The 25,239-nt window shown below is 45.2% G+C and overlaps 2 protein-coding genes across 2 annotated transcripts in view; one reads left to right on the top strand and one right to left on the bottom strand.

The window, feature by feature from the left end:
* The window catches only part of mlh3 (mutL homolog 3 (E. coli)), a 106,153-nt gene extending 101,868 nt beyond the window's left edge, over window positions 1–4,285 (top strand). Inside the window, exon 12 of the mRNA XM_073039125.1 lies at window positions 3,669–4,285. Coding sequence (XP_072895226.1) covers window positions 3,669–3,737 — 69 coding nt within the window. The 3' untranslated portion in view covers window positions 3,738–4,285. The remainder of the gene's footprint in view (window positions 1–3,668) is intronic.
* eif2b2 (eukaryotic translation initiation factor 2B, subunit 2 beta) lies at window positions 1,443–24,904 on the bottom strand. Its single transcript, XM_073039129.1, has 8 exons — window positions 24,711–24,904; window positions 21,014–21,134; window positions 20,059–20,204; window positions 9,776–9,939; window positions 8,940–9,035; window positions 8,482–8,619; window positions 7,170–7,236; window positions 1,443–1,624 (listed from the first exon to the last, which is right to left on the bottom strand). The coding sequence occupies exons 1-8, from the start codon at window positions 24,859–24,861 to the stop codon at window positions 1,467–1,469; spliced, it is 1,041 nt and encodes a 346-aa protein (XP_072895230.1). The 5' UTR covers window positions 24,862–24,904; the 3' UTR covers window positions 1,443–1,466.
* Between the last annotated feature and the right edge of the window lie 335 nt (window positions 24,905–25,239).

The raw sequence follows: 25,239 nt of genomic DNA, 5'->3' as shown, positions 1-25,239 counted from the left end.
GTATCTGACTGACAGGATGCAAAGAGTGTGATTAAAGGTAACCTTTTTTGGCTGGCTGCCAGTGACCAATTCTTTTTTACATGTTAATTATTTGGATGATGGAATTGATGGTTTTGTTGCAAAGTTTGAAGATGATATGAAGATAGGTGGAGGGGCAGGTAGTTTTTGAGGAAGTAGAGAGGCTACAGGAGGACTTGGACAGATTAGGAGAATGGGCAAAGAAATGGCTTATGGAATAGTGTTGGGAAGTGTATGGTCATGCACTTTGATAGAACTGAAGGGCTTGACTATTCTCTAAGTGGTGAGAAAATACAAAAAACTGAGACACAAAGGACTTGGGAGCCCTTGCACAGGATTTCCTAAAGGTTAATTTGCAGGTTGAGTCTGTGGTGAGGAAGGCAAATGCAGTATTAGTATTCATTTCAAAGGGACTGTAATATTAAATGTTGAATCTTTATAAAGCATGGTGAGGCCACACTTGGGAACATTGTGTGCAGATTTGGTCCCCTTATCTTAGAAATATGAACTGAGACTGGAGAGGCTTCAAAGGAGATCCATGAAAATGATCCCAGGATTGAAAGGCCTGTCATATGAAGAGCGTTTGATGGCTCTGGGCCTGTATTCACTGGAATTCAGAAGAACAAGGAGATGACCTCATTGAAACCCATCGAATGGTAATGTGGATATGGTGAAAATGTTTCCTATGGTGGGACAGTCTCAGACCAGAGGACACAACCTCAGAACAGAGGGGCATCCTTTTAGAACAAAGATGAGGAATTTCTTTTGCCAGAGTGGTGAATCTGTGGAAATTGTTGCCACAGGCAGCTGTGGATACCAAGTACAGTATTTTTGTATATTTAAGGCAGAGGTTGATAGATTCTTTATTGGTCAGTGAATGAAGGAATACAGGGGGCAAGGCAGGAGATTGGATCTGAGAGGAAAATGGGATCAGCCATGATGAAATGGTGGAGCAAATTTGATGGGCCAAATGGCCTAATTCTGTTCCTAAATCTTATGGTACTGTATTGTAAAACTGCAAGCCAGGCACCTTTGCCCAGCACAGCTTGTGTTTTTGGGTCTTGGTGATGCTGGACTACAGAATGTATTCCCACTAATACCCCACAATTTGTTACACCACTCTGTATCTTAAATTTTCCATTTAACTGGGTAAGGTTGAGTGAAGTGCAGTAAAAAAAAAACCCGTGGAAGAAGTCCCAGTGAGCCAGAGCCTGAAATGATGAGTTTTGAGATTTCTAATTATAGTGAGCTGGAGGCAAAAACAATGGGATTTCCAATCAGTGCAAAACCTAATGATCAGAGATAACTCTCACTGAGTGATAACTGCTCCATCACTGAAGCTTGTGTTCAGCTTACTATGTGTGCGTGTTATGCGTATCCACATGTGCACAGAACAAACTCTCCAACTTGAATCAAGGCATCAGTTGGTGTCAGCAAGTTTAATTAAGTTATATTTGGTGATCGTCAGGATTGTAAAGTTCCCTCATTAGACGGTATATGTAGGAGGGGGCATTCCCCCCAATGTTGGAGATGAAGAGTGTGATGAGTTCTGGAGGAACATAATCGAACACGGGGCAATGTGCACTCACTTTGCACAGAATCTCACCTGTAAAAAACAAACAAGAATCAGGTTTCTCTGGGAAAAGACATCACATCAAAACAGAGCTGGATAGGTATTAGGAAAGAAAGCATTTATGAGGCTCGATGGAGAGAGATGGAGCAAGTGGACTCCTGTACTGTAATCAATTCTTGATTCACAACACACGTAAACTGCACCCGAGGGTTCTGAAAGAAGTTTCAGTAGAGATTATGGAGGCAAGAGCAATGATCTTTCAAAAATCATTTGACTCTGGCATGGTGCCAGAGTACTAGAAAATTGCAAATGTTACTCCACTCTTTAAGAAAGGAAGGCAACAGAAAGGAAATTATAGACCAATTAGCCTGACCTCAGTGGTTGCGAAGATGTTAGATTCAATTGTTAAGGATGAGGTGATGGGAGTTCTTGAATTGAATTGACTTTATTTCTTACATCCTTCACATACATGAGTAAAAAACTTTACATCTCCATTTAAATGTGCAATGTGCAATCATAGTAATTCATAATAAATAGAATAGTCAAAATAATAGAGTACAATCAAATCAGCGTGAGTTAATTAGTCTGATGGCTTGGTGGAAGAAGCTGTCCTGGAGCCTGTTTGTCCTGGCTTTTATGCTGCGGTACTGCTTCCCGGATGGTAGCAGCTGGAATAGACTGTGGTTGGGGTGACTCAGGTCCCCAATGATCCTACGGGCCCTTTTTACACACTTGTCCTTGTAAATGTCCTGAATCATGGTAAGTTCACATCTACAGATGCACTGGGCTGTCTGCACCACTCTGCAGAGTCCTGTGACTAAGGGAAGCACAGTTCCCATACCAGGCAGTGATGCAGCCAGTCAGGATGCTCTCAATTGGTGATACCAGACAAGATGAAACAAAGTCAGCATGGTTTCTTTAAGAGAAAATCTTGCCTGATGGACCTGTTGGAACCCTAACCCTAATGAGAGGAAATTACAAGTAGGATAGATAAAAAGGATGTTGTATATTTGGACTTTCAGAAGGCCTTTGTCAAGGTGCCACACATGAGGCTGCTCAACAAGTTAAGAGCCCGTGGTATTACAGTAAAGTTACTAACATGGTTAGAGCATTGGCTGATTGGTAGGAGGCAGCGAGTAGGAATAAACGGATCCTCATCTGGTTGGCTGCCAGTGACTAGCTGTGTTCTGTAGGGGTCGGAGCAGGGATGTGATACTGAAGTTTTATAAGGCACTGGTGAGGCCTCACCTTGAATATTGTGAACTGTTTTGGGCTCCTAGTCTCAGAAAAGAGAGGGTTCAGAAGAGGTTGATTCTGGGAATGGAAGGGTTATCATATGAGGAACATTTGATGGCTCTGGGTCTGTACAGTTACTAGCTGGAATTTAGAAGTAGGAGAGAAATCTCATTGAAACCTTTTGAATGTTGAAAAACCTGGACAGGGTAGATGCTGGGAGAGTCTAGGACAAGAGGGCAGAGCCTCAGGAAAAAGGGGTGTCTATTTAAATGAGATCAAGAAATTTCTTTAGCCAGTGGGTGGTGAATTTGTGGAATATATTACCACAGGCAGCTGTGGAGGCCAGGTCATTGGGTGTATTTAAGGCAGAGATTGATAGCTTCTTGATTGGAGACAGATCAAAGGTTACAGAGAGAAGGCCGAGGAGTGGGGCTGAGGAAGGGAAAAATGGATCAATCATGATTGAATGGTGAAGCAGTCTCAATGGGCCAAATGGACTAATTGTGCTACTATGTCTTATGGTCTTTTCCACTTTAGGTGGGTAGGACTACAACCAGAGGCCATGGGTTAAGGGTGAAAGGTGAGTTTAAGGGGAACATGAGGAGAAGCTTCTTTACTCAATGTGGAAAGAGCTGTCAGCACAAGTGGCCCAGATTTAATACGATGTTTGGATAGGTACATACAGTGGCATGCAAAAGTTTGGGCACCTCTGGTCAAAGTTTCTGTTACTGTGAATAGCTAAGCGAGTAAAAGAGGACCTGATTTCCAAAATGCATAAAGTTAAAGATGACACATTTCTTTAATATTTTAAGTAAGATTACTTTTTTTCTATCATTTACAGTTTCAAAATAACAAGAAAGGAAAATGGCCTGAAGCAAAAGTTTGGGCACCTTGCATGGTCAGTACTTAATTAACACCCTCTTTGGCAAGTATCACAGCTTGTAAATGCTTTCTGTAGCCAGCTAAGAGTCTTTCAATTCTTGTTTGGGGGATTTTCACCCATTCTTCCTTGCAAAAAGGCTTCTAGTTCTGTGAGATTCTTGGGCCGTTTTGCGTGCACTGCTCTTTTGAGGTCTATCCACAGATTTTCGATGATGTTTAGGTCGGGCGACTGTGAGGACCATGGCAAAACCTTCAGCTTGTGCCTCTTGAGGTAGTCCATTCTGGATTTTGAGGTATGTTTAGAATCATTATCCTGTTGTAGAAGCCATCCTCTTTTCATCTTCAGCTTTTTATTTTACAGACGGTGATGTTTGCTTCCAGAATTTGTTGGTATTTAATTGAATTCATTCTTCCCTCTACCAGTGAAATGTTCCTCGTGCCACTGGCTGCAACACAAGCCCAAAGCCTGATCGATCCACCCCCCGTGCTCAACAGTTGAAGAGGTGTTCTTTTCATGAAATTCTGCACCCTTTTTTCTCCAAAGATACCTTTGCTCATTGTGACCAAAAAGTACTATTTTAACTTCATCAGTCCACAGGACTTATTTCCAGAATGCATCAGGCTTATTTAGATGTTCATTTGCAAACTTCTGACACCTGAATTTTGTGGTGAGGACGCAGGAAAGGTTTTCTTCTGATGACTCTTCCATGAAGGTCATATTTGTGCAGGTGTCGCTGCACAGTAGAACAGTGCACCACCAGTCCAGAGTCTGCTAAATCTTCCTGAAGGTCTTTTGCAGTGAAACGGAGGTTTTGATTTGCCTTTCTAGCAATCCTATGAGCAGTTCTCTCGGGAAGTTTTCTTGGTCTTCCAGACCTCAACTTGACCTCCACCGTTCCTGTTAACTGCCATTTCTTACTTATATTATGAACTGAGGAAACGGCTACCTGAAAACACTTTGCTATCTCCTTATAGTCTTCTCCTGCTTTGTGGGCATCATTTATTTTAATTTTCAGAGTGCTAGGCAGCTGCTTAGAGGAGCCCATGGCTGCTGATTGTTGGGACAAAGTTTGAGGAGTCAGGGTATTTATAAAGCTTTGAAATTTGCATCACCTGGCCTTTCTTAACGATGACTGTGAACAAGCCATAGCCCTAACAAGCTAATTAAGGTCTGAGACCTTGATAAAAGTTATCTGAGTGTTCAAATCTCTTGGGGTGCCCAAACTTTTGCATGGTGCTCCTTTCCTTTTTTTTAAACTCTGAAATTGTACACAACAAAAATAATACACTAATCTTGCTTAAATTGTTGAAAAGAATGTTTCATCTTTAACCGTATAACTTTTGGAGATCAGTTCATCTTATACTCACTTAACTATTCACAGCAACAGAAATTTTGACCAGGGGTGCCCAAACTTTTGTAGGCCACTGTAAATAGTAGGGAGATGGAGGGGTATGGTCCCGGTGCATATCGATGTGAGTAGGCAGTTCAAAAGGTTTCAGGGTGTACTAGATGCTGCAGATTAGTGGTCACCAACCTTTTTCAGCCCAAGATCCCCTACCTCGGCCTTAGTGAAAGGCAAGATCGACCTACTAAATCATTTAGGGAAAAAAAAGCTCAGATTGTACTTCCAACTTGAGGCCCTTTATTTGGACTAATTGTATTTTAATTACATAAAATGCTTTTGTCAATCTTTCAAATTAATTTAATCAAGAAAACACTGTAACTAGCATATCAAACAGGCCATAGCGGCATCGAGCTCATCCAATAACACCTTGAATAAGTGGTGCTGAAGTGCTTTTGCTCAAATTGTTTATCAGTTTGACCACCAGTGTCATTACATGAGAAAAGTCCACGACCTTTCCAGCCAAGGCCTGCTGATGAATCACAGTGATAATCCAGGAAGTTGGGAAAATCAGGGTCATTACGGCACAGTGCTATAAAACCAACGTGAACACCGCGCATTGCTGGGGCCCCATCATTAGTAACTGCCACCAGTTTATGAATGGGGATGTCATTTTCAAAGACATTTTTAAAAAACTCATTGTAAATGTCCTCACCTCTCGTTCTCTAAATGCAAAAGAGTGAGGAAGTCTTGCTTTTTTGTAAAATCCTGAAAAGCCATTCTGACAAATACAACAACCTGAGCTGTTTGCATTACATCCAGGGATTCATCAAACTGTCGTGAAAAATATTCACAGAGTGACAAGTCCTTTAACGCTTGTAGATCCATGTCCTCTGAACAGCATGTTTGCTTGGCCTTCAACCCCGATTTCAGCTCCTCAACTGTCCTAGTATTGGTAAACTTACTGAGACACTAGTACAAGTTTCAGGGGTACGGAAGCTAATGACACCACTGTTTTTGTCTCCCATTTCTTGTACATTTGGGGAATGTTGAAATTTAAAGGGGGAGAAAGATTGTAATGTGAGCATTATAAAAATAAGTTAATACCGATTAGGATCATGGTAATATAGCAATACTCCCGCTACGGAAACTGTTTGTAAAGAGAGATTGTTTCCGGGGTTGCGGGGTTTTCCTTCCGGTCTTTTCTGCCTGGTGCGCATTAGTGACAACCTCTGTATGCGAATATCATTTACCGTCCTAGATAAAGTTGTTACTTTTGGGCATGAAGTTGTCGATTGGTCCTTTTTCAAAGTAGAAATTACTACATATTTGCATCAAAAGGTTTATCAGGCATAATGTGTTTGTGTATTTATTTTTCTTTTTTTTCCGGGATCTACTGGAAAAGTCTCAAAGATCGACCTGTTGATCGTGATCACTACTAGTGGTTGGCGACCACTACTGTAGATGATTCTGTGCCCTGCCAAGATCAGTATGCCAGGCAGAAATCAGGGTAAACTTATTGATTTCTCAATGTACTCAATTCGCCAAACTCACCCAGGAAATACAGCAACTGGTGTACACAAAATACTGCTTTCCTACACTCTTGTGCGAGGCTCTGTGCTCACTTTACAGAGCCCTGTGGAATGGGTGTACAGGACAATCAAGAGGAAATTTGTCTTCATCAAAATGTTCACCAAGTTGATTATTTAATACAAGCCAGATTTATATGCTGCAATTACTCTCCCTTTTCCGAATTTAGTTTCTAACACAGAATTGTCCACCCTTTCTCCTGATGGATATGTTTGAGGGATACACTTTATGTGGATTGGAACAGATTTATATTTCAAGGTACAAGTGGCGAAACTTCTGTTAACCAGCTTGAGTTAATTACCCCATTAATTGGGAGACTGGCAAGCCACTTGTAATGACTGAGTCACTGCCTTGTCTTACCGAAGTACACACTTGGGATCCATGCATGCTGTGCTTTAGCAGAATGCACAGGTGTATACTGCCAAATCTACCATCTTCTAGCTTGCCTTCTCTCAGCAGTACCCAGAGCATATGGACTAGTGGCCAACCTGAGCCCCACGATGGGAGCTGTAACCAGGAACACGTACCTTCAGAGAAAGGGAGCACCTCTTGCGGCGAAACAAATTTGTGCACCGTGTTCTCTTCGTTAGGGAACTGTGAATGAGAAACTGGTTCATATTCAGCAGGAAACACATCCGCACCCGTGACACAAGTACTGAATCAGCAGTCAGATCAGTGCTGAGGATTAGCTGAGATAATAGATGATTAACACCAGAAGTGACAGAGCTCCCTACACAGTGAGACCAAGCCATGACCAAAAGAGAAAGCAGCAGCAGCAAAGAGCCCGTGCTCTGGAGGTCAAGGCGAGGAGATGGTAGGGGTGGATGGCAGTCAGCAGGAGGCAAGTTCCATATGTTCCACCAGTGTGGGAGATTAGGGAGAAGTCTACGTCTCTAATGACTATGTCTGCATGGATCAGTTGGACTCAGCAAGGCACATACAGGAACCGTATGTCATAGACAGAGCTTGCAGCAAGTCAGAATCAGACCCTTTGACCCAACTCTACTCACTTCACATTTATGACTGTGTGGCTAAGCAAAACTCCAATGCCGTATTTAAGTTTGCTGATGACGGTACTGTTGTAGGCCAAATCCAAGGTGGTGATGAATCAACATATAGGAAGGAGATTGAAAATCCGGCTGAGTGGTATCATAACAACTTCTTACTCAATGATAGCAAACCCAAGGAGCTGAATATTGACTTCAGGAGACTGGAGATCCATGAGCCAGCAACCTTAAATTCCTCAGTGTTATCATTTCAGAGGACCTGTCATGGGCCCAGCACATCAGTGCAATTAAGGAAGCATGGCAGCATCCTTACTTCCTTAGAGGTTTGTGAAGCTTTGGCATGTTACCTAATACTTTGACCAACTGCTGTAGATATATGTGGTGGAATGTATATTGACTGGCTGCATCACAGCCTGGTATAGGTGTACAAATTGGTTACGTAAGCAGGGAACATGCCAGAGTGGTAGTAAAGCATGAGAAAATTCATCTCGAAAGGAAGAATGAAAACATATTATTTAAACTGAGTCTACAAAACGTTGAGGTACAACAGGGTTGGAGTACAAGAGCGAAGGTTGACAGGTAGATTTGAGCGAAGAGGCCTCACTGTAAGCAGTATGGAATAAAATAAGGATGAGAAGGTATTTCTTCTGTGGGTCAGATCTCCAGAAAGTTGTGGTGTCAGAGTGTGAATGTATTCTAGGTGAAGGAACTAGGGGTCTGAGGCAGCAGGAAACAGGTATTGACGTTAAAGATGGATTAGCCTTGATCTGACTGAACAGTGCTAAAGGTGTAAACATGAGATTTGTGGAGGAGAGCTTAGGTGAGGATGTACCTGTGGACACAGCTTGTACATGGCAGCACAGACAATGACCGGTGTGGAAAAGTGCCTGGCAGCCAGAGCCAGGGTGTGGGCGCCATTCACCGCCCGCAGACCCCCATTGGCGAGGATGGTTTTGGTACCAATGATGACCTGTAGAGACACCAGGAAACCACATCACTGCAGGCATGCCCCTCCCAACTCCAACACCCTCCTCAAACAGCCTCTGAAACTACTACTCCTACACTGACTCACCCCCCACCCAACTCTCCCCTCAAGCTGCTCACCCCTTTGCTACCCATCCCTCACCTCCTGACCCAGCTCTTCCCTTAGTGCTGCTCCACTGCCTCAATGGCTCTCCCCTCCCCACAATACCCCACCCTCTCCCTCCCTCTCACCACATTCCTTCCCTCGTCAGCTCTTCCCTGTCCTGCACCACGATCCCCATAGTATACAGCATCCTCAGACCGTACCTTATTGACACGTGACATGACAGCGAAGATAGCAGCATCAGTGATGACGGTTGTTTCGATCCCAGCAGCAGACAGCGCAACAGACATTTCGTGACCCTAGAATCCGGAGATTGAGGTGAATTTCTTATCTGAGCCCAGGTGGATGATCCCTTAACAGGAGGGGGGGGGGGGGGGAGAGCCCCAGTGGGGAACCTCTGTGGAAGAGGCAGGACCAGTGAGCACTGGAGATGGGGCAGACAGAAACAGTTGCGAGAGGTGGGCAGACATGAATGTCAATGAGGTCTCCCGCCCAAACAAGAGAAAATCTGCAGATGGTGAAAATCCAAGCAACACACACAAAATGCTGGAGGAACTCAGCAGGCCAGGCAGCATCTACAAAAAATTGTACAGTCAACGTTTCGGGCAGAGACCTGTCAGCAGGACTGGAGTAAAAAAGATGAGGAGTCAGAGTTAAAAGTTGGGGGGGGAGGAGGGAGAAACACAAGGTGATAGGTGAGGCTGGGAGGGGGAGGGGGTGTAAAGAGCTGGGAAGTTGATTGGTGAAAGAAATATAGGGCTAGAGAAGGGGGAATCCAACAGGAGAGGACAGAAGGCCATAGCAGAAAGAAAAGGAGGGGTGGGAAGGAGATAAGGTGAGAGAGGGAAAAGGGGATGGGAAATGGTGGAAGTGGGGAGTGGCCATTACCGGAAGTTTGAGAAATCAATGTTTGTGCGATCAGGTTGGAGGCTGCCCAGACTGAATATAAGGCGTTGCTCCTCCAACCTGAGTATGGCCTCATCGTGACTCCCTTCCCATCTCCCTGCCGAGCCCCGAGTCCCTCACCGCTCCCACTAACCTGGCAGTACGGCGCACACTCGGCCACAATGACATGGAAGTTGCGTTTTCGAGCAGCCTCTTTAAGGAAAGCTTCCACAGTTGGGGATCTTCCCAGGGTCATGATCACCTCGTTGGAATGGATGTGTTCCAGGGCTTGCATTGTAATGTTATCCATTGTCCCCTCTGCAAACACCAGACACTTGCACAGTTACTGCACAGGCCAACTGGCCCATTGCACTGCTGCTGACCAAAGATGGAGCTATCAGGATAAATGCCACGCCCAGCTCATTCTATCCCCACCATTTCCGAGTGCACTTCCTGCTCCCCTTTAATCAGGAACTGCGGTACGACCAATCAACAAAAGAAAGTGTATAAATAAAGCTACCTTTTCAATCAGGTCAGTAATCAACATTTAAAAGGCAGAGACGAGGAAATCTGCAGATGCTGGAAATTCAAACAACACACACAAAAAGCTGGTGGAACATAGCAGGCCAGGCAGCATCTATAGGAAGTACAGTCAACGTTTCAGGCCGAGACCCCTCGTCAGGAATGAAACGTTGACTGTACTTCTTCCTGTAGATGCTGCCTGGCCTGCTGCGTTCCACCAGCATTTTGTGTGTTGTTTAAAAGGCAGAGCTTCACGGCCGTTTCTTGGAATTGGGCTGCAACCAATCAACGCGGGATTCATTAGAAAGAGTGAGTAAAAATACCGCAAGTGCAAGCAGAGCAGCCATTCTTTTGAGTGTGCGAGTGTTCAGAGTTGCTTTGACTCATCAGGGCTTGGTAAAGTATCCGGTAAGTTTCTCTCTTTCATTGTCTTTGTTCATTCCTTCTCTGTTAGTGCATAGTAGTGTAGTGAGAATGGCTCCAGGGCAGTGTTTTCTACTCTGTGTGTTATGTCTGGGAGACCTCCACTCTCCAGATAAACACATTTGCACCAGGTGCACTGAGCTGCAGCTGAGAAAATTAAACTTGTATGGGAGACTAGGGATGTGATAGACAGGGAAAGTAGTCATCCGTCAGTTGCAGGAGATGGGTAACTAGGTGACGATCAGGAGAAGGAGGGGAAATGCACAACCAGTGCAGAGTACACTTGTGGCCATTTCCCCAATATTAGTTACACAACTTTGTTGAGTAAACAGAACTCAGTGAGTGAGTGGGCCAGTGAAGGAGTGGAGCTTTGAGGCTTTGACTTGAGAGACTTTGATGAGAAGAGGCGGAGGACGAGTTTGTTCCCAGTTAGTCTTTACAATGCCTCCTGAGACGGTGATGTGCCTCTCCTGTGAGATGTGGCAGTCTTGGGGGAACTCCCTTCTCCCGCAGAGTCACATCTGCCAGAAGTGCTTGCGGCTGGGCGATCTGGAAGACCGTGTAAGGAATCTGGAGCAGCAGCTGGATGACCTTCGACTCATAAGGGAGAGTGAGGCAGACATAGATGAGAGCTACAGGGAGGTAGTCACACCTAGGCTGCCGGAAGCAGGTCATTGGGTGACAGTCAGAGGGGGGAAAGCAAAGGTGAGTAGCCATTCCCCTGAATAATAAGTTTACCATCCTGGATGCTGTTGGCAAAGACACCGACCAGGTGTGAGCCACAGTGGCAGGGCCTCTGGCACTGAGTCTGACCTGGTGGTGCAAAAGGATGGGATGGAGAAGAGGAGAGCTGTTGTCATTGGAGACTGGATAGTCAGGGGAGCAGACAGGAGATTTTGTGGACATGAGAAGGACACCCGCATGGTTTGTTGCCTCTCGGGTGCCAGGGTCCGGGACGTCTCTGACTGGGTGGATGACATCCTGGTAGGAGAGGGAAAGCAACCAGATGTCATGATACATGTTGGTACCAACGACATAGGCAGTAAGATGGATGAGGTCCTGAAGTGTGAATTTCGGGAACTAGGCAGAAGGCTGAAGAACAGGACCTCAAGGGTGGCGTTATAACCATATAACAATTACAGCACGGAAACAGGCCATCTCGGCCCTTCTAGTCCGTGCAGAACGCTTACTCTCACCTAATCCCACTGACCCGCACTCAGCCCATAACCCTCCATTCCTTTCCTGTCCATATACCTATCCAATTTTGCTTTAAATGACAATACCGAACCTGCCTCTACCACTTCTACAGGAAGCTCATTCCACACAGCTACCACTCTCTGAGTAAAGAAATTCCCCCTCATGTTACCCTTAAACTTTTGCCCCCTAAGTCTCAACTCATGTCCTCTTGTTTGAATCTCCCCTACTCTCAATAGAAAAAGCCTATCCACGTCAACTCTATCTATCCCCCTCATAATTTTAAATACCTCTATCAAGTCCCCCCTCAACCTTTTATGCTCCAAAGAATAAAGACCTAACTTGTTCAATCTTTCCCTGTAGCTTAGGTGCTGAAACCCAGGTAACATTCTAGTAAATCTTCTCTATACTCTCTCTATTTTGTTGACATCTTTCCTATAATTCGGTGACCAGAACTGTACACAATACTCCAAATTCGGACTTACCAATACCTTGTACAATTTTAACATTACATCCCAACTCTTATACTCAATGCTCTGATTTATAAAGGCAAGCATACCAAAAGCTTTCTTCACCACCCTATCCACATGAGACTCCACCTTCAGGGAACTATCCACCATTATTCCTAGATCACTCTGTTCTACTGCATTCTTCAATGCCCTACCATTTACCACATACATCCTATTTGGATTATTCCTACCAAAATGTAGCACCTGACACTTAACAGCATTAAACTTCATCTGCCATCCCTCAGCCCACTCTTCTAACTGGCCTAAACCTCTCTGCAAACTTTGAAAACCTACTTCATTATCCACAACACCACCTACCTTAGTATCATCTGCATACTTACTAATCCAATTTACCACCCCATCATCCAGATCATTAATGTATATGACAAACAACACTGGACCCAGTACAGATCCCTGAGGCATACCACTAGTCACCGGCTTCCAACCTGACAAACAGTAATCCACCACTACTCTCTGGCATCTCCCATCCAGCCACTGTTGAATCCATTTTACTACTTCATTATTAATACCTAACGATTGAACCTTCCTAACTAACCTTCCGTGCAGAACCTTGTCAAAGGCCTTACTGAAGTCCATATAGACAACATCCACTGCTTTACCCTCGTCAACTTTCCTCGTAACCTCTTCAAAAAATTCAGTAAGATTTGTCAAACATGAACTTCCACGCACAAATCTATGTTGACTGTTCCTAATCAGACCCTGTCTATCCAGATAATAATATATACCATCTCTAAGAATACTTTCCATTCATTTACCCACCACTGATGTCAAACTGACAGGCCTATAATTGCTAGGTTTACTCTTAGAACCCTTTTTAAACAATGGAACCACATGAGCAATACGCCAATCCTTCGGCACCATTACCTTTTCTAATGACAACTGAAATATTTCTGTCAGAGCCTCTGCTATTTCTACACTAACCTCCCTCAAGGTCCTAGGGAATATCCTGTCAGGACCCGGAGATTTATCTGCTTTTATATTCCTTAAAAGCACCAGTACTTCCTCCTCTTTAGTCATCATAGTTTCCATAACTTCCCTACTTGTTTCCCTTACCTTACACAATTCAATATCCTTCTCCTTAGTGAATACTGAAGAAATTGTTCAAAATCGCCCCCATCTCTTTCGGCTCCACACATAGCTGTCTACTCTGATTCTCTAAGGGACCAATTTTATCCCTCACTATCCTTTTACTATTAATATAACTGTAGAAACCCGTCAGATTTATTTTCACTTTACTTGCCAATGCAACCTCATATCTTCTTTTAGCTTTTCTAATTTCTTTAAGATTCTTCTTACATTCTTTATATTCGAGCACCTCATTTACTCCATGCAGCCTATATTTATTGTAGATATCTCTCTTTTTCCTAACCAAGTTTCCAATATCCCTTGAAAACCATGGCTCTCTCAAACTTTTAACCATTCCTTTCCATCTAACAGGAACATAAAGATTCTGTACCCTCAAAATTTCACCTTTAAATGACCGCCATTTCTCTATTACATCCTTCCCATAAAACAAACTGTCCCAATCCACTCCTTCTAAATCCTTTCGCATCACCTCAAAGTTAGCCTTTCTCCAATCAAAAATCTCAACCCTGGGTCCAGTCCTCTCCTTCTCCATAATTATATTGAAACTAATGGCATTGTGATCACTGGACCCGAAGTGCTCCTCAGCACATACCTCCGTCACCTGACCTATTTCATTCCTTAACAGAAGATCCAACACTGCCCCTTCTCTAGTTGGTACCTCTATGTATTGCTGCAAAAAACTAGCATACATTTTACAAACTCCAAACCATCCATCCCTTTTACAGTATGGGCTTCCCAGTCTATGTGTGGCGTTCTCAGGATTCCTGCCAGTGCTACGTGATAGTGATGGTAAGAATTGCAGGAGATGGCAGTTGAATGTGTGGCCGAGGAGTTGGTGCAGGGGCAGGGTTTTAGGTTTTTGGATCATTGGGATCTCTTCTGGGGAAGGTGGGACCTGTACAGATTGGATGGGTTGCAACTGAACTTGACGGGGAGCAATATCCTTGCTGGTAGGTTTGCTAGCATGGTTCGGGAGGGTTTAAACTAATTTGCAAGGGGGATGGGACCCGTAGCAATAGAGCAGTGAAAGAAGTGCATGGAGTAAAGCCAGATCTAACATACAGAGAGGCTTTGAGGAAAGAGAAGCAGAATAAAAGGTGTAAAGGTAGTAAGGTAGCAGGGCTAAAGTGTGTGTACTTCAATACAAGCAGCATCAGGAACAAAGGTGATGAACTGAGAGCTTGGATACATACATAGATTTATGATGTAGTGGCCATTACGGAGACTTGCCTGGCACCAGGGCAGGAATGGATTCTCAATATTCCTGGATTTCAGTGCTTTAAAAGGGATGTGGGGGGGGGGGGGGGGGGGAGGGGAGGAGGGGTGGCATTACTGGTCAGGGATACTATTACAGCTACAGAAAGGGTGGGTAATGTAGCAGGATCCTCTTTTGAGTCAGTATGGGTGGAAGTCAGGAACAGGAAGGGAGCAGTTACTCTACTGGGGGTATTCTATAGGCCCCCTGGTAGCAGCAGAGATACCGAGGAGCAGATTGGGAGGCAGATTTTGGAAAGGTGCAAAAATAATAGGGCTGTTATCATGGGTGACTTTAACTTCCCTAATATTGATTGGCACTTGATTGGTTCCAAGGGTTTAGATGGGGCAGAGTTTGTTAAGTGTGTCCAGGATGGATTCCTGTCACAGTATGTTGACAGGCCAACTAGGGGGAATGCCATACTAGATCTAGTATTAGGTAACGAACCAGGTCAGGTCACAGATCTGTCAGTGGGTGAGCATCTGGGGGACAGTGATCCCCGCTCCCTGGCCTTTAGCATTATCATGGAAAAGGATAGAATCAGAGGACAGGAAAATTTTTAATTGGGGAAGGGCAAATTATCAGGCTATAAGGCTAGAACTTGCGGGTGTGAATTGGGATGATGTTTTTGCAGGGAAATGTACTATGGACATGTGGTCGATGTTTAGGGATCTCTTGCTGGATGTTAGGGATAAATTTGTCCCGGTGAGGAAGATAAAGAATGGTAGGGTGAAGGAACCATGGGTGACAAGTGAGGTGGAAAATCTAGTCAGGTGGAAGAAGGCAGCATACATGAGGTTTAGGAAGCAAGGATCAGATGGGTCTATTGAGGAATATAGGGTAGCAAGAAAGCAGCTTAAGAAGGGGCTGAGAAGAGCAAGAAGGGAAAATGAGAAGCCTTTGGTGAGTAGGGTAAAGGAAAACCCCAAGGCATTCTTCAATTATGTGAAGGACAAAAGGATGACGGGAGTGAAGGTAGGACCGATTAGAGATAAAAGTGGAAAGATGTGCCTGGAGGCTGTGGAAGTGAGCGAGGTCCTCAATGAATACTTCTCTTCGGTTATTCACCAATGAGAGGGAACTTGATGACGGTGAGGACAATATGAGTGAGGTTGATGTTCTAGAGCATGTTGATATTAAGGGAGAGGAGGTGTTGGAGTTGTTAAAATACATTAGGACGGATAAGTCCCCTGGGCCTGACGGAATATTCCCCAGGCTGCTCAACAAGATGAGGGAAGAGATTGCTGAGCCTCTGGCTAGGATCTTTATATCCTTGTTGTCCACGGGAATGGTACCAGAAGATCGGAGGGAGGCGAATGTTGTCCCCTTGTTCAAAAAAGGTAGTAGGGATAGTCCGGGTAATTATAGACCAGTGATCCTTATGTCTCTGGTGGGAAAGCTGTTGGAAAAGATTCTTAGAGATAGGATCTATGGGCATTTAGAGAATCATGGTCTGATCAGGGACAGTCAGCATGGCTTTGTGAAGGGCAGATCGTGTCTAACAAGCCTGACAGAGTTGAGGAGGTGACCAGGCACGTAGATGAGGGTAGTGCAGTGGATGTGATCTACATGGATTTTAGTAAGGCATTTGACAAGGTTCCACACGGTAGCCTTATTCAGAAAGTCAGAAGGCACGGGATCCAGGGAAGTTTGGCCTGGTGGATTCAGAATTGGCTTGCCTGCAGAAGGCAGAGGGTCGTGGTGGAGGGAGTACATTCAGATTGGAGGGTTGTGACTAGTGGTGTCCCACAAGGATCTGTTTTGGGACCTCTACTTTTCGTGATCTTTATTAACAACCTGGATGTGGGGGTTGAAGGGTGGCTTGGCAAGTTTGCAGACTACACAAAGGTTGGTGGTGGTGTAGATCGTGTATAGGATTGTCAAGGATTGTAGAGAGACATTGATAGGATGCAGAAGTGGGCTCAGAAATGGCAGATGGAGTTCAACCCGGAGAAGTGTGAGGTGGTACACTTTGGAAGGACAAACTCCAAGGCAGAGTACAAAGTAAATGGCAGGATACTTGGTCGTGTGGAGGAGCTGAGGGATCTGGGGGTACATGTCCGCAGATCCCTGAAAGTTGCCTCACAGGTAGATAGGGTAGTTAAGAAAGCTTATGATGTTAGCTTTCATAAGTCGAGGGATAGAGTTTAAGAGACACAATGTAATGATACAACTATATAAAACTGTAGTTAGGCCACACTTGGAGTACGGTGTCCAGTTCTGGTCGCCTCACTATAGGAAGGATGTGGAAGCTTTGGAAAGGGTACAGAGGAGATTTACCAGGATGCTGCCTGGTTTAGAGAGTATGGATTATGATCAGAGATTAAGGGAGCTAGGGCTTTACTCTTTGGAGAGGAGGAGGATGAGAGGAGACATGATAGAGGTGTACAAGATATTAAGAGGAATAGACAGAGTGGACAGCCAGCACCTCTTCCCCAGGGTACCACTGCTCAGTACAAGAGGACATGGCTTTAAGGTAAGGGGAGGGAAGTTCAAGGGGGATATTAGGGGAAGGTTTTTCACAGAGAGTGGTTGGTGCGTGGAATTTAGTGCCTGAGTCAGTGGTGGTGGCAGATACACTAGTGAATTTTAAGAGACTACTAGACAGGTATATGGAGGAATTTAAGGTGGGGGGGTTATATGGGAGGCAGGGTTTGAGGGTCGGCACAACATTGTGGGCCGAAGGGCCTGTAATGTGCTGTACTATTCTAAATCTAAATTCTAAACTTTAGATACTGTTGAGGTACACAGCCTAAACAGGGGGTGGGGAAGTGGGGGGGAGAGCTAGAACAACTGGGTCTCTGGCACTGAGTATGGTGCTGTGACTCAGAAAAGCAGAGAGGTGAAGATCAGTGTAGTGGCGATCGGAGATTCCATAGTCAGAGGAACAGAGATGAGCTTTTGTGGATGCAATAGAGATGCCTGGATAGTACGTTGCAACCAGGTGCGAGTGCCGGGGGTCTCGGATCAGGTCCACGATATTCTCAAGGGCGAAGATGAGCAGCCCAAAGACTTGGTACATATTGGCACCAATGACATAGGGAGACAAGGTGAGGTCTTGTAGAGAAATTCTAGGGAGCTAGGTAGAAAGCTGAAAAACAGGACCTCAAGAGTAGAAATCTCTGGATTGCTGCCTGTGCCACACACCAGGGAACTGTTGCAGGGGCGGGGGTTCAGATTTATGGATTATTGGGAGCTCTTCTGGGAAAGGTACAACCTGTAGAAAGGGACGGGTTACCCCTGAACCCGAAGGAGACCAATATCCTTGTAGGCAGGTTTGCTACAGCTATTCGTGAGTGTTTAAACTAATTTGGTTGGGGAATGGGAACCGGAGTGATAGTGCTCAGGATGAGGTAGTTGGTTTACAAACAAAAGCAGTGAAAAGGGTGAATACAGGACTGAAAGGTATTATATTTGAATGTGCACGGTATATGAAATAAGGTAGATGAACTTGTAGCAGTTACAGATTGGCAGGTACGATATTGTAGGCATCACTGAATCATAGCTGAAAGATTATAGCTGGGAGCTTAATATCCAAGGGTATACATTGTATTGAAAGAACAGCGCAGAGGGTGGCGTGGCTCTGTTGGTAAAAAATGAAATCAAATCATTAGAAAGAGGTGCCATACTGTAGGGTTGGAAGGTGTTGAGTCGTTGTAGGTAGAGCTAAGGAACTTCAAGTCTAAAAAGACCCTGATGGGAGTTGTATACAGGCCCCCAAACAGCAGTAAAGATATAATCTAAGAGGAGATAGAAAATACTTGCCGAAAGGGCAATACAATAATCATGGGGATTTCAATATGCAGGTAGATTGGGAAAATCAGATTAGTGCTGGATCTTAAGAGGGGGAATTTCTAAAATGCCTATGAGGTGGCTTTTTGGAGTAGCTCATGGTTGAGCCCACTAGGGGATCAGCTATTCTGGATCGGTTGTTGTGCAATGAACCAGAATTAATTGAATAACCAAATGTAAAAGAACCCTTGGGGGCAAGTGATCATAATATGATTGAATTCACACTGACATTTGAGAAGGAGAAGCTAAAGTCAGATGTATCAGTGTTACAATGGAGTAAAGGGAATTACAGAAGCATGAAAGAGGAGTTGGCCAGAAATGACTGGAAACGAACACTGGAAGGGATGGCAGCAACAGCTGGAATTACTGGAAGCAATTCAGAAAGCACATGATATATACATCCCAAAGAAGAAGAAAAATTCTAAAGGCAAGATGACACACCGTGGCTAATGAGAAGTCAAAGCCAACATAAAACACAATAGAGCATATAATAAATATTAGTGGTAAATTAGAGGATTGGGAGGCTTTTAAAAATCAAAAGAATGCAACTAAAAAGTCTTTAAGAAAAAGATGGAATACGAAAGTTAGAATAATATTAAGGAGGATATCAAAAGTTTCTTCAAAATACATAAACTGTAAAAGAGAGGTGAGAGCGGATATTGGATGCTGGGAAACAATGCTGGAGAGGTGGCATCGTAGTATAAGGAAACGGCAGATGAACTGAATGAGAATTTTGCATCAGTCTTCACTGTAGAAGACACTAGCAGTATGGTGGACGTTCCAGAGTGTTAGGGGTGTTAAGTGTGTGAAATTGCCATTACTAGGGAGAGTTTTTGCAAAACTGAAAGGTCTGAAGGTAGTTAAGTCACCTGGACCAGACGGTGTATATCCCTGGCTTCTGAAAGAGGTAGCAGAAGATATTAGGGAGGTATTAGTAATAATCTTTCAAGAATCACTAGATTCTGCAATGGTTCTGGAAGACTGGAAAATTGCAAATTTCACTGCACTCTTCAAGAAGGGAGAGAGACAGAAGAAATTCTGTCTGTATGGCTCTGGGCCTGTATTCAGTAGAATGAGGGGTGACCTAACTGAAACCTCAGATGTTGAAAGGCTTTGATAGAGTGGATGTGGAGAGGATTTTTCCTATAGTGAGAGTGTCTAGAACCAGAATACAGAGCCTCAGAATAGAGGAGTATCCCTTTACCACTGAGACGAGGAGGAGTTTCTTTAGCCAGAGAATTGTAAGTCTGTGGAACTCGTTGCCACAGGAGGCCAAGTGGATACATATATTGAAGGCAGAGGTTGATAGATTCTTGACTGGTCAGGGCACAAAGGGATATGGACAGAAGGCAGGAGATTGGGGCTGAGAGGAAAATTAGATCAGCATGATGAAGTGGTGGAGCACAACAATAGCCCAAATTGCCTAATTTTGCTTCTGTATCTTATGGAATCCAGTGGGGCCAGACATCCCTACTCAACATTAATCCTGGGAGCCCACTGACTCTACCACTTTAGGGAGTATCTAATCCTTTGCCTGAGTGCAACAGTGACAGACACCAACTTTGCTGACCCTGGAGGGACTCCCCCCACCCCACCCAAGAGGTTGCCACATCTCACCCATTCTCCACCACTTACCGAGCTCAACCAGTAGTTCGTTAATGGCCTCAATGACATTGGTTCTTAGTGGTGCAAAGCTCTCACTCAAATCCTCATTCTGACTGCCGGACATCAGCAGCCTGTGCAGAGACTCCTGGTCCATCTCCTCATTGTGACCCTGCAGCCTGCAACACAATGAGAAATCAGCAGGGCTCACCTCCCCAACACTCCCCCTCCCCTCTCAGCTCCAAGCTGGGACCTGCCAGGAATTCTCTCCTTAATTCCCTCCGCACCACAGGACCTGCCTAATTCCCTCCACACTGCTGGGACCTCTAATTCTCACCCCAGCACTGACTGGAACCACCCCCTCCCCACCACCCAGACTTCCCACCCTCCTCACCTCTTGGACCACCCTTCCTCCGTCTGCACCATCCAGACTATCCCTTCCTCCCCACTGTTGGGATCTCCCTAATCCCGGTGTGAATCCCATCACCCTCTAAAGACTCGCCCACATCTGGCATGATCCTCATAACCCTCTAAAGTCCCTCCCACAGCTGGTGTGATCCCTGTAACCCTCTAAAGACCCAAAAAAACGAAGTTTGTTCCCCATAACCCTCTAAGGACACACCCATACCCAACATGATTTTTGTAACTCTCTAGACATCCGACACCAAACACAATCCCTGTAACCCTCTAAAGACCCACCCACAGCTGGTGTGATACCTGTAATCCTCTGAATATCCACTCACCCCCCTGGGAGATCCCTGTAATCTTCTTAGGACCGACCCACACCCAACGTTGTTCCCATAATCGCCTGGAGACCCAGCAACACCCAGCATCATCTCCCTAAACCTCTAATGGCCCACCCACACCCAACACAATTCCTGTATGCCTCTGGAGGCCCATACACACCTGGCATGGTCCCCCTAACCCTCTAGAGACCCACCCACACCCAGTGTGATCTCCCATAATCCCCTAAAGACCCCACTCTCACCGGCTGTACTCTTCACGAATGATCTTCATCACCCGCCGGATAATGTTCCCCACAGTAGTCTCAAAGGGCTGGGCGACAATCACCTTCCGGCTCTCCTTCCGGATCAAGTCCAGCAGCTCCCCTGTAGTGGCAGGAAGTGGCAGGTCACCGGAGTGGGTGGAAGGGCAGTAACTTCCCTGTGGGGCTTCTGACTGATTTCTCCCCCCCCCCCCCCCCCCCCCTCAACTGTGGGGCTCAGGGTATGAAAATGGTGAGTACCCAGACAAGTGGGATAGAGACTGAGCTAAGTCCCTGGGAAAGGCAACATGAAGGGCTAAACTGGGGCTTGGGAGGGTCAGATGTTGAGATCACAGGTGCATCAGAGTCTTGGCACTAGGGACAGAGAATGTTCCAGGGATAATCAGAAACAAAATTACGTAACAAAGTATACAGTAGGCCGGACTGGACCTATAGGGAGAGATACTGAACGAGAATGACAAGCTGGAGTGATTGATGCTGAGAAAGAAAGTTGGAGATGTTAGTACTGAGGTCAACACGCTGCACTGTGCCCAGGCAGAAGGGGCTGCTGCACCACAGGAGACCAAAGCACAATCACCCTATCTATATCTGGTCTTTCCATTGTTGAGGAGACCACAGTGTCAGCACCTCAACTTCATTGGAGATTTGACATGATTTGGCTCAAGAAGACTAGAATACAAAAACAAGGATGTAATGCTGAGGCTTTATTAGAAATGGTGAGACCTGATTTGAAGTATTGTGAGTAGTTTGGGCCCCTTATCTAAGAAAGGATGTGCTGGTATTGGAGAAGTCCAGAGGACATTCATGAGAATAATTCTGGGAATGAAAAGATTAACGTATGAGGGGAATTTGATAGCTCTGACTCTGTACTCACTGAAAATCTTGAAGAATGAAGGGGGATCTCATTGAAACCTACTGAATGTTGAAAGGCCTAGATAGAGTGAATGTGGAGAGGATATTCCCTATAATGGGTGAGTCTATGATCAAAGTACGCAGCCTCAGAATAGAGGAGTGTTCATTTAGAACAGAGATGAGGAATAATTTCTATAGCCAGAGGGTGGTGAATCCATGGAATTCATTGCCACAGACAGCTATGGAGGCCAATTTAAAGTGGAGATTGATAGGTTTTTGCTAAGTCAGGGTATCAAAGGTTACAGGGAGAAGGCAGGAGAGTGGGGTGGAGGGGGCTAATACATCAGCCACAATGAAAAGGAGCAGACTTGATGGACTGAATGGCCTAATTGTCATCTGACTGTACATACCTGCAGCCAAATGAAACAACATTCCTCTGGATCATGTTGCAGCCAAAAACATTTATCTTACATAGTACATAAAAATGAACATAAAAAGTTAATAAAATATAAGTCAAAATGCATGTAGTGCACAGCACAGGTAAACAGTAAACAGCTCGCAGTCCTAATGACAAGACTGGCAGCAGGATATTCATTAGTCTCACAGCCTGAGGGAAGAAGCTGTTACCCAGTCTAGCATTCCTAGTCCTGATACTCCGCTACCTCCTTCCTAACATTGTTGCATCAGAGATTGTGGGATGGGTGGTAGGGATCCTCAACAATGCTTTGGCCCTTCATATTCAACACTCCTGGTAAATGTCACAAATAGTGGGGAGGAATGCCCCGATGATCCTCTCAGTGGTTTTAGCTATCAGCTGTTACTATTTTCAGCAGATGTACGGTGGAGAACATTCTGACTGGTTGAATCACCTGGTATGGAGGCTCCATTGCACAGGGCTGAAAGAAGCCCCAAAGGGTTGTAGACGCAACCAACACCATTATGGCACAACTCTCCCCACCACTGAGGCCATCTTCAAGTGGTGATGCCTCAAGAACGTGGCATTCATCAATAAGGACCCTGATCATCCAGACCATGCCCCCTATTCAATGCTACCATCAGGGAGAAGGTATAAGAGCCTGAAGACACTAACTCAGTGTTACAGAAGCTTTGTCTCCTCTGCAGACAGACAAACATGCTTTATTGATCCCGAGGGGAATTGGGTTTCGTTACAGTCGCACCAACCAAGAATAGTGTAGAAATATAGCAATATAAAACCATAAATAATTAAATAATAATAGGTAAATTATGCCAAGTGGAAATAAGTCCAGGACCAGCATATTGGCTCAGGGTGTCTGACACTCCGAGGGAGGAGTTGTAAAGTTTGATGGCCACAGGTAGGAATGACTTCCTATGCCGCTCAGTGTTACATCTCAGTGGAATGAGTCTCTGGCTGAATGTACTCCTGTGCCTAACCAGTACATTATGGAGTGGATGGGAGTCATTGTCCAAGATGGCATGCAACTTGGACAGCATCCTCTTTTCAGACACCACCGTCAGAGAGTCCAGTTCCACCCCCACAACATCACTGGCCTTACGAATGAGTTTGTTGATTCTGTTGGTGTCTGCTACCCTCAGCCTGCTGCCCCAGCACACAACAGCAAACATGATAGCACTGGCCACCACAGACTCGTAGAACATCCTCAGCATCGTCCGGCAGTTGTTAAAGGACCTCAGTCTCCTCAGGAAGTAGAGATTCAATCAGATTTCAGATCAGCAATCAGATTTCTGAATGGACAATGAACCCATGAACTCTTGTACGTTACTTATTTATAGTAATGTTATGTCTTGAACACTCAAAACACCAATTTTCACATTGTACATATGTTACATTGTATTATATGTCACAATAAAATTGATTCAGATTTTGAAGTGAAAGGCTGCCTCTGCTGGAAGCAGTGTTTGGGTCCTGTAAAGGTGGGAAGGAAAGGCATGGGTGGTGGCCTTGGGAGAGTATGGTGGGATGTGGGAGGGTGTGGAAGGGTGGACCAGGGATTGTCAGAATCAAATCAAGTTTATTATCACCGGCATGTAATGTGAAATTTGTTAACTTAGCAGCAGCCATTCAATGCAATACCTAAGCTAGCTGAGAGAGAGGGAAAAAAACAATAATAAATAACAACAACAATAAACAAGTAAATCAATTACATATTGAATAGATTTTTTTTAAATGTGCAAAAACAGAAATACTGTATATTAAAAAAAAGTGAGGTAGTGTCCAAGGGTTCAATGTCTATTTAGGAATTGGATGGCAAAGGGGAAGAAGCTGTTCCTGAATCACTTGAGTGTGTGCCTTCAGGCTTCTGTACCTCCTTCCTGATGGTAACAGTGAGAAAAGGGCATGCCCTGGGTGCTGGAGGTCCTTAGTAATGGATGCTGCGAGAGGGGAAGCCAATCCTGATGAAAGGTCTCGGCCTGAAACGTCGCTTGTACTCAGTTTCTGCATGGCCAACTGAGTTCCTCCAGTATTTTGTGTGTGTTGCTTGGATTTCCAGTATCTGCAGATTTTCTGAGAAGGGACTGTATGAGCGAAAAAGGCCAAGGATCAAAGGCAAGTGGTAGACGGTGATGGCCAGGGGACAGGGAGGGTCAGGGTTGGGCTGGTTCTCCTTCACCAAAAGAGGGAGCGAGACATCCCCTTCACCAACTCCAAAAGGTAAATACCTGGAGTCAGGGAGTGAGTACTGGTTTCCAGGGGATTATACCTGGTAAATGCAGGAGTCTGGGGTTAAGTCCCAGGAGGTTATGCCCGCTGTCAATAGTAAATACAGGGGATAAGGTGATAAACTCCCGGGAATAGGGATTCTTATTTCTGGATCGATTCCGATACCTGCGTTGTTCCACCGACTGTGGGCCACGATCCGCCGCAGCAGCCCCGCGGTGGCCGCCGCCACATCCCCGGAGCGGCGTAGCTGACCCCGGCCGAGCCTCCCGCCGAAAGCCGCAACTGCCTCCGCTACTTCAGGCTGCAGGGCCGGCATGGTGCTACCGGAAACTGAACCTCACCGGATCCGGAAGTCTCCGGGGCGACCGCCTTGTAGAGTGGTGAGGTTGCCATGTTGGTGAGGGTGGGCGGAAGTAACTTTTTCATCTTTTTATCATTTCCGGGTGGCCCCCGTTTTCAAACGTTTGCTTTACGACACCTCGCTGTTACGAAAGACCTACAGTAGTACTTGTTTTCGCTAGCCAAAGAAGATTTTCGCTTTTACTAAAAAAAGACGCCCACTTTAAACGTCTCCAGGTATTTACCTTTTGGAGTTGGAGAAGGGGATGTCTCGCTCCCTCTTCTGGTGAAGGAGAACCAGCCCAACCCTGACGAAGGGTCTCGGCCTGAAACGTCGACAGCACTTCTCCCTATA

This window comes from Hemitrygon akajei, chromosome 3 (genome assembly GCF_048418815.1).
Source record: "Hemitrygon akajei chromosome 3, sHemAka1.3, whole genome shotgun sequence".
NCBI classification, from domain to species: Eukaryota; Metazoa; Chordata; class Chondrichthyes; order Myliobatiformes; family Dasyatidae; genus Hemitrygon; species Hemitrygon akajei.
Note: the sequence above shows the minus strand (reverse complement) of the source record. Positions and strands in the feature narration are given on the sequence as shown.